This window comes from Vigna radiata, unplaced genomic scaffold, assembly GCF_000741045.1.
Source record: "Vigna radiata var. radiata cultivar VC1973A unplaced genomic scaffold, Vradiata_ver6 scaffold_158, whole genome shotgun sequence".
Classification (NCBI taxonomy): domain Eukaryota; kingdom Viridiplantae; phylum Streptophyta; class Magnoliopsida; order Fabales; family Fabaceae; genus Vigna; species Vigna radiata.
Genome location: NW_014542914.1, coordinates 411,444 through 420,607, shown reverse-complemented (window position 1 = coordinate 420,607; position 9,164 = coordinate 411,444). Strand labels below are relative to the sequence as shown.

At 36.4% G+C, this 9,164-nt stretch overlaps 1 protein-coding gene across 1 annotated transcript; it reads left to right on the top strand.

Annotated features, from left to right (window-relative positions):
• The first annotated feature begins 4,942 nt into the window (after positions 1 to 4,942).
• On the top strand, positions 4,943 to 6,478 carry LOC106752477 (spermidine coumaroyl-CoA acyltransferase-like). The gene has a single exon (XM_014634162.2). The coding sequence runs from the start codon at positions 4,975 to 4,977 to the stop codon at positions 6,349 to 6,351; it is 1,377 nt and encodes a 458-aa protein (XP_014489648.1). The 5' UTR covers positions 4,943 to 4,974; the 3' UTR covers positions 6,352 to 6,478.
• Positions 6,479 to 9,164: the final 2,686 nt, after the last annotated feature.

The following is a 9,164-nucleotide window of genomic DNA, read 5'->3' as shown; positions in this document are numbered from 1 at the left end:
CCAAAACAACACACCAAAATAAAATTCACCATACATACAAAATATATAAATAATTCAAAGAAATATAACTAGCTCCCCTTACCTGGAAAGCTAAAAATCAAAATTTAGAGAATGCCAACGGTGACCCACACGGCGATGCACTTACAGAACCTACAAATCACCAAATTGGTGATGGAGAACAACTCTTAGGACTAAAACACAATAGAAATCAGAAAAGGGGGTTCTAACTGCTTTAAATCAGTAAAACCCCAAATCCTAGGTTTCGAAAATGACGGAGGAAACAGGGAAACAACTTACCAGAAGGAGACAAAGAAAGTAATCAGTTCGAAGTGAAGCCCTTGACGCCAGGAACGGTTTGGCAACACCCAAGTAAGATTTGAACGGTTCAATGGAGAGTAAAACTAGAGAGAAGACAAATGATTTGAAGAACCTGATTTTAGAGAGAGAAGGGAAAATGGCTTAATGAAAGATCTGATTTTAGAAAAGCCCCTTCTAAGACTAAGACACCCTTAGTCTGATGGGCTTGGCTGCCCCACATATTAAGGCCTAATGGCTTTAAAATAATTTTCAGGCCTTTACATATACTTGAATAGGAAATATGTTGAAATGAAGACACTAAAACTTCTTTAATAAGAAATTGACAGTGATTTTATAATAGAAACGTTCATCTGATTGATTTCTAATAGAAGCATTTAAGGTTGTATTTTTCTTATCGAACAATAAAAAGGTTGTGTGTGTTTTAGGAGTGAAACAGAAAGTAGAATACGTAGCTTTCTGCTTATGTTGATTGCATGTAGCGTCAAGCAAACCTTAGTATCATTAATAATGAAATGGTGAATGAGTAAAATATACTATACTAATTTATTTTTAAGTATGTGTGTGGGTGTAACTCTCGTGCAAGTCATAATTTTAGATTAATATTTCACTCATAGTCTTAATCCCATATTCATGGCAACAAACTTAAGAGAGAACTAATGGTCAACCGATAATTTATTATTCACCAACATTTAATACATCACCTATTAAAATTAATTACTATCAACCGACACAGGAAAAATCTGCATGCTATAGAAATGAATATTGCGTAAAGTTTGATGAAGAAAAAATAAAGTTTACGTAATATGTAAAGTTTCCCGAAGATATATGACGAGATAAAAAAAATAAAAAATGTTTTTAATATATAATCTTTATGTAACGTTTACTTAATATTGTTATTATTAATATCATTATTATCTAGGAATTATTCTCAAACAATTTCTTTTGTATTTGATAAATTATATGTATTTGTGTTAGAGTTTTTTTTACCAACATTTATATCACACGTAGATAAATTTTTATTATAAAAAAAAATTTAACACTAGTGCAAAAACGCTGTTTAACGTCACCCGATAGACGTTGGTTTGTTGATAATCCGACATATATGAGTGGACGGTGGCATTATCGTAAATAGCTTGGTAACGTAGACGTCGGTTTCCAGACAATGCGACGTCTATGATATTGTGGACGTCCCAACTGCTGCAAACAGACGTCTAATGGCCTGAGATAGGTCAGAAGACAGTCCCATGACCTCGGTGTTCACGGGGGCCGACGTCTATAGGGCTGCAATTAATGCTTTCACCTAATTCCCAGGCGCTTAGACGTCGCTTAGTCAACAGGCGACGTCTACGGCCTGAATGGAAGGCGGGAAGATAAAAAATCTTCAATTTAGACGTCGGGGATCTGTGCACGCGACATCTATGTGTCTGTAATTAATTAGATTCACCAAATTCGAGGGCCATAGACGTTGGCTAGAAGGGGCACCGACATCTATATGCCTATAAGTAAAGATGTTCATCATTATCGACGTCGGCGCCCCATCACAACTGTCGTCAACATCCCTGACAGGAAATCAAATGTCAATCATTTCAGCTTCCTAGGCGTCGGTTCCCATTGTTACCGACGTCTAGTGGGATTCAAAAGGTCAGTTGAAAAGTTAACTTGGACGTCGAATTAGTAACAGAACTGACGTCTATAGTCATATAAACGTCGGTTATCTGGAGAAACCGACGCTCAGTTTCATTTTAAGTAGACCGCAAACTCTTCGCGACATTTAGTTTCTGAAATCTTCCTCTTCCTCTTCTCCTTTTTCTCTCGCGGGCACTCTTCTTTTTCTCCCTTTCGGCACGTCTTCTTTTTGTTGCGGCATTCTATTGTTGTTTCTGATATCTTTATCGTCTTCCTCCTCTCTTTTTCTCTCTTGCGACATTGCATCCCAGGTGCGTGGTTTTTTTTATGCTTACTGTTTGTTTAGTCTTTCATCGATTATCTTCTGGTTCAACTGATTAAAATTTGCTTTCTTTGTGTTGTGTTTTAGTGCAGTTTTGTTCCTTTCTTGGGATAACGTAGTAACACATTCTCTCTTTGCTAGCTGCCTCCCGGAAATAGCGACGTCTTTTGGATTTCTTTTGATCCTGGGTCGTTGTCTAGTTTTCGTTTCACCGTGATTTTTTCCTCTTGCGGATGAAAAATGGAACTAAGCAACCACCAAGGTTCGGTTTTGGGTTGAAGGGACCATAAGAAATTCAAAAGACGCAAGCTTTTTTTTGGGGGAAACTAGAAAAAGGAGATTGTGCTACTAGGCTATCCAAAGATGGGAACAAAACTGCACTAAAACACAGCCACTGTATTAGACGTCGGTTAATGCAAAAACCGACGTCTATATGTGCTCTTAGACGTCGGTCTTTGTCATGTTCGACGTCTATATGTGCTCTTCGACGTCGGTTAATGCTTTATTCGACGTCTAATTAGTGTCTTTAGACGTCCATTCAAACCAGTGCCGACGTTTATTGACGTCGTTCGTGGGCACTAACTGACGTCATTAAAGACGTCTGTGGTTAGGATGTCGGATGTCCCATTGATGTCACCGGTTTAGACATCGGTTTATGAATAGATGTTAAAAGTCTAAAATAACTGACGTTAAACGGCGTTTTTGCACTAGTGTAATATTGTATGGCATGAAAATTTATCAAAATCAAATTATTGTGAGTTTAATGTGTATGAAGATTCTTGTACACAATATATTAAAAATAATAATCAATCATTTTTGTAAAAAAAAATTGTTATATTAGTTTTCATATCCAAAGAACATGTGTAGTATGTTTTTTCAAGTATATCCACACCATTTAAACTTACAATCTCATTTCTCCATCATGGAAATCAAATATTTTAAGACTGCACTCTCACAGTTCTAATCTCAGAAGTACACACTCACTCAGATATTTGTTTAACTTCCCTTCATTTTCATGGCTACTCAAAACATACCCTTCGAATTTGTCATGAAAGAAGTTGTTCTTATCAAACTATCAAAACCAACACCTTCCTCTATTCTTCCTTTATCTACACTAGACAACATACCTGTTCTTTATAGCCTATGCCACACCCTTCATGTATTTCAATAAAAAATTCATGATCTTGATGAACTTGGTTGCCCTAATCACCAACTGCTAGATCCTGCTGATGTGATTAAAGCAGCAATTTCGAAGGATTTCATATTTAAGTAAAATCACCTATAATATCAACAGTAATTTTTCACACGTCTTCTTTTCATACCAAAAATTGAGTTAGGACCGTTATATTTTAACAATTTAACAATTGAAATAAATATGTATTGTTAGTAATGTGGGTCATTCATATATTATAACAAATCAATATATATGCTAGGACTGATATATTTTATTAATTAACTTTATAAAGTGATGTAATTAGTAAGTATGATTAAAAACATATATATCATGAAATATATATTTTGTATAAATTAGTAATAATTTTAATTTTTTTAAGGGATCAAATTGAAATTATTGAAACCTAGAAAAAGTAACTGATAAAGATTATATAAAGGAGTATGGTTATCATATGTGAGCATACTCATTATTCATATTCCTTTCTCTATTCCATCGAGAGAAAACTAAGAGAGAATCTAAATTGTTCTAAAGAGGAAACATCAGACACTAACCTTATTTTATTAATTGTTTCCAATAATAAATTATTCAACTACGCTTCCCTTTTCTATTCTAATGCCGACATGCATAACCCACACAATTACATATACGTGAATAGGAAATACGTTGAAATGAAGACACTAAAACTTCTTTAATAAGAAATTGATACTGATTTTATTATAAAAACGTCCATGTGATTGACTTCTAATAGAAGCATTTAAGGTTGTATTTCTCTTGTCGAATAAGAAAAAGGTTGTGTACTATGTTTTAGGAGTGGAAAAGAAACTAGAATACGTACCTTTGTGCTAATGTTGATTGCATGTAGCGTCAAAGAAACCATAGTATCATTAATAATGAAGAAATTTGGTTGTGGTGAATGAGTAAAAGATACTATACTTATTTATTTTTAAGTATGTGTGTGGGTGTAACTCGTGCATGTCACAGTTTCAGGGCAAGACGGCATTAACATTTCACTCATAGTCTTAATCGCATATTCATGGCAACAACGAAAGAGAGAACTAGTGGTCAACCGATGGATTATTATTCACCAACATTTAACACATCACCGAATAAAATTAATTACTATAAAAAAATCAGCATGCTATAGGAAAGAGAGAACAGGTGTAGTATGTTTTTTCCTTTTCATTGAAAAATGATATTTTGACACCAATTTTTGATACTGCACATGTATCAAAACGTGATTGGACGATTTCAAATTAAAAAAACTGAGACAAGGGCATATTTGGAAGAAAAAAACCAAAGTTTTTTTTTAATTTGAAATCGTCCAACCACATTTTGACACGTGTGCAGTGTCAAAATGGTGTCAAAAAATTGGTGTCAAAATATCATTTTTCCTTTTTAATTATATCAATACCATTTAAACTTATCATCTCATTTCTCCATCATGGAAATCAAATATTTAAAGACTGCACTCTCACAGTTCTAATCTCACAAGTGCATACTCATTAAGATATTTGTTTAACTTCCCTTCATTTTCATGGCTACTCAAAACACACCTTTCGAACTTGTCACTAAAGAAGTTGTTCTTATCAAACCATCAAAACCAACACCTTCCTCTACTCTTCCTTTATCTACACTGGACAACATACCTGTCCTTTATAGCATATGCCACACCCTGCATGTATTTCAATCAAAAACTCATGATCTTGATGAACCTGTTTGCCCTAATCACCAACTGCTAGATCCTGCTGATGTGATTAAAGCAGCAATTTCAAAGGCTTTATTCTATTATTATCCTCTTGCAGGTAGGCTAGTAAAGCACACTGATGGAAACTTCATGATCAACTGCAGTGCAGAAGGTGTTCCATTGTTGGAGGCCAGTGCTAGTTGCGATCTTTCTTCTGTCCATTTCTTGGATGGCACTGACATGGAATGTGCAAAACAGTTAGTGTTTGACCTTCCTTCTCAAGATGAAAGTGAATACCATTATCCCTTGGTGTTCAAGGTGACAACCTTTACTTGTGGGGGGTTCACCATTGGAATGGGGCTGTTACATACTGTTGGTGATGGCGTTGGAGCATCTCAGATCTTGAAAGCCATCATGGAGCTTGCAAGGGGGGAAAGTGAGCCCTCTGTGAAGCCTGTGTGGGAGAGAGAGAGGCTAAAGGGATCAATCACTAAACAGCCATTGGTAATTGATTCCGTGGATGAGGCCTCGGCTGCAGTTTCACCCTTTCTTCCAAGTGAAATTCTCGTGCAGGAGTGCATTAAGGTTAACAGTGACAGCATTAGAAGACTGAAGATGAGTTTGAGGAAGGAATCAGGTGAAAAGGAAAACTTCACTACTTTTGAATCACTAGCTGCATATGTGTGGAGGTCTAAATCTAGGGCATTAAAATTGAACTATGATGGGAAAGTTAAGCTGACTATGGTAGTTGGAGTGAGAAAGCACTTGCAGGATCCTTTGCCAGAAGGGTATTATGGAAATACTGTTGTGGATATTGTGGTTGTTTTAACAGTGAGGGAACTGAATGAAAGGCCACTGTATGAGATCGCGAAGCTCATAAAAGAAAGCAAGAAAGTTGCTTGTAACAGTGATTATGTCAGAAACTACATCAACACTTTAGAGACAGGAGTAACGAATTCCAACATTGGAGGGAGTGGTGCAAATACTGCATTGACTGATTGGAGGTACTTGGGGTTCTTGGAAAAGTTAGATTTTGGAGTTAAAGAACTTGTGAATATTTTACCAGTCCCTTCTGGCATGTTTGAATCCGTTGATTTATGCATTTTCTCATCTCTTTGCAACTTGGATTCTTCAATGGAGGGAGGGGTTAGTATTTATCAGTCCCTACCAGCTGCTGCATTGCTCAAGTTCAAGGAGGAGATGGAGGCTCTCAGCCTCTTGATTTGAGCACTTACTATATATGAAGTGAATAAACCAACATGAAATGTGTGAGATCTGTTCATGCCACATTCCTTTTAGGCATTTCATGTTTGTATAAGTATAAAAATCTACTTGCTTTTTACTGCCTAAAGACGTTCCCAATCCAAACAGATGCACAAAAATGCCTATTTCAAAAGCAATTTTCAAATTCATCAATACCTCGAGAGTCATTATTTCATAATATATTTTTAATACTTCAAAATGGTAATTTTAAAAAGTACTTTTGAATTCAAAAATATATTGTAAACTGGGATATATTTTAGAATGATTATTTTGATAAATATTTCTAAATTTGAAAAATATTTAAGAATCTAGAAACATTTTCTAAAATACACAATTTAAAAAATATTTTTATATTTTAAATTGAGTATTTTGATAAATATTTGTCTTCAGAATATATATAATCTGAAATATTTAAAAATAGTATATTTTAATTAAATATTTTCGGAAGATATTTTCATATTTAAAAATACTCTGCTACATCTGAAAAATATTAAAAGAATGAGGTGTAAGGAACACTTTTATTATTTTATTATAATTTTAATAAAAGGATAATTTGGGATGGATTTTATATGGGTGCAAGAAGGAAAGGGGAAAGTCACTAGTGCAAAAACGCTATTTAACGTCATTCAATAGATATTGGTTTGTTGGTAACCCGACGTATATAAGTGGACGGTAGGATTATCGTAAAAAGCTTGGTAACCTAGACGTCGGTTTTAGGTTAAGGTGACGTCTTTTACACTGCAGACGTCCACATTGGCGCAAACCGACGTCTAATGGTCTGGGGTAGGTGAGAAGACAGTCTAGTGACGTTAGTGTTCACAGGGGGTCGACGTCTATGGGGTTGCAATTAATGCTCTTTACCTAATTCCCAGATGCTTGGATGTCGTGTCGTCAAAAGACGACGTCTACGACCTGAATGGAAGGCGAGAAGACAAAAAATCTTCAATTTATACATCGATGTTCAGTGGAAGCGACGTTTATGTGCCCGTAATTAATTAGGTTCACCAAACTCGAGGGTCATAGACGTCGGGTAGAAGGGGCACCGACGTCTATGTGCCTGCAAGTAATTATGTTCATCATTATAGACGTCGGTGTCCCATGACAACTGTCGTCAACATCCCTGACAGGAAATCAAACGTCAATCGTTTCAGCTCTCTAGACTTCGGCTCCCCTAGACTCCAACGTCTAATGGTATTCAAAAGGTCAGATGAAATGTTAACTTGGACGTCATATTAGTGAGATAACCGACGTCTATGTCAATATAGACGTCGGTGTCTAGAGCAACCGACGCCCAATTTCATTTTAAATACAACCGCAAACTCTTCGCGGCATTCAGTTTCTGATATCGTCTTCCTCTTCTCCATTTTCTCTTGCGGCCTCTTCCTTTTCTCACATGCGACACCTCTTCTTTTTCTCTCTGCCTCTTCTTCTTTTTCTCTCTTGCGGCATCCCAGGTGCGTGTTTTTTTTTTTTATGCTTATCGTTTAAACTTTGTTTAGTCTTTCATCAATTATCTTCTGGTTCAACTGATTAACATTTGCTTTCTTTATGTTGTGTTTTAGTGCAGTTTTATTCCTTTCTTGGGGTAACGTAGTAACACATTCTCCCTCTACTAGCTGCCTCCCAGAAAAAAGCGGCATCTATTGAATTTCTTTTGATCATTTCAACCCAAAAACGACCCTGGGTCGTTGCCTAGTTATCGTTTCATCGTGATTTTTTGTTCTTGCGGATGAAAATGGAACTAAGCAAGAACTCAGGTTCAGTTTTGGGTTGAAAAGATCCATAAGAAATTCAAGAGACGCAAGCTTCTTTTTTTGGAGGAAACTAGCGAAAGGAGATTGTGCTACTAGGCTATCCAAAGACGGGAACAAAACTGCACTAAAACACAACCACTGTATTAGACGTCGGTTAATGTACACACCGACGTCTATAGTACCTCTTAGACATCAGTCAGTGTCATTTGCGAAGTCTTTAGTGTCTCTTCGACGTCGGTTATCACTACAACAATTGATGGTATTACCGAAGGCCAAAGTCCGTCGCTAAATCGTATATTCCGCCGGTAATTCATTTTACCGACAGCTTACCGACGGTCTAAATTCCGTCGGAAAAACCTTTGTCAGAAACTTTTACCGACGGATTTTGTCCTTGGGTAATTACCGAAGGACACTACTTGGGTAATTACCGAAGGATNNATCCTTCGGTAATGTGGTCTTTATTGGCAGTTTCATTCTTATATAATCCCACTCAAAACAGTAACCTGCACAGTATTACGAAATTTATACATCCAAAATAAACCTGCACAATTCATGTCCAACATCCAACTCAAAATACAATCCAACATTCACCAAGTGGAGTCAACTCCAATCAATGCAAATCCAAACACACAGATATATATAATGTCTAATGTCTGAAAATTTGTAATTGATACACTAAACAGAACTCCACTAACCATACGCATACTAAATATAAAATTGTTCTTAGAAGGAAAAGAGGTAATAATTAATAATGTAAGTAATGTGCAAAGTTATCCCATAAGTCAACTAATAGTCGTCATAATGTTGAGCTGGATGATTGTCTTGTTGTTCATTNTTTTGAGGCTCTGATGNTGGCTGGACAGATGGTGGCTGGACAGATGGGGACTGGACTGATGGGGTCTGGACTGGTATGGGCTGGACATGTGTGGGTTGAGCTTCAGTAGGCTGGACTGGTGTGGGCTGCGAATGAGAGGCCGAAGGCACTGTAGACTGAGGAAGCAATCTCATGACCAGTTCTTTAAA

Coding starts and splice junctions, on each gene's coding strand:
- LOC106752477 (XM_014634162.2), top strand. CDS start 4,975: ATGGCTACTCAAAACACACCTTTCGAACTTGTCACTAAAGAAGTTGTT.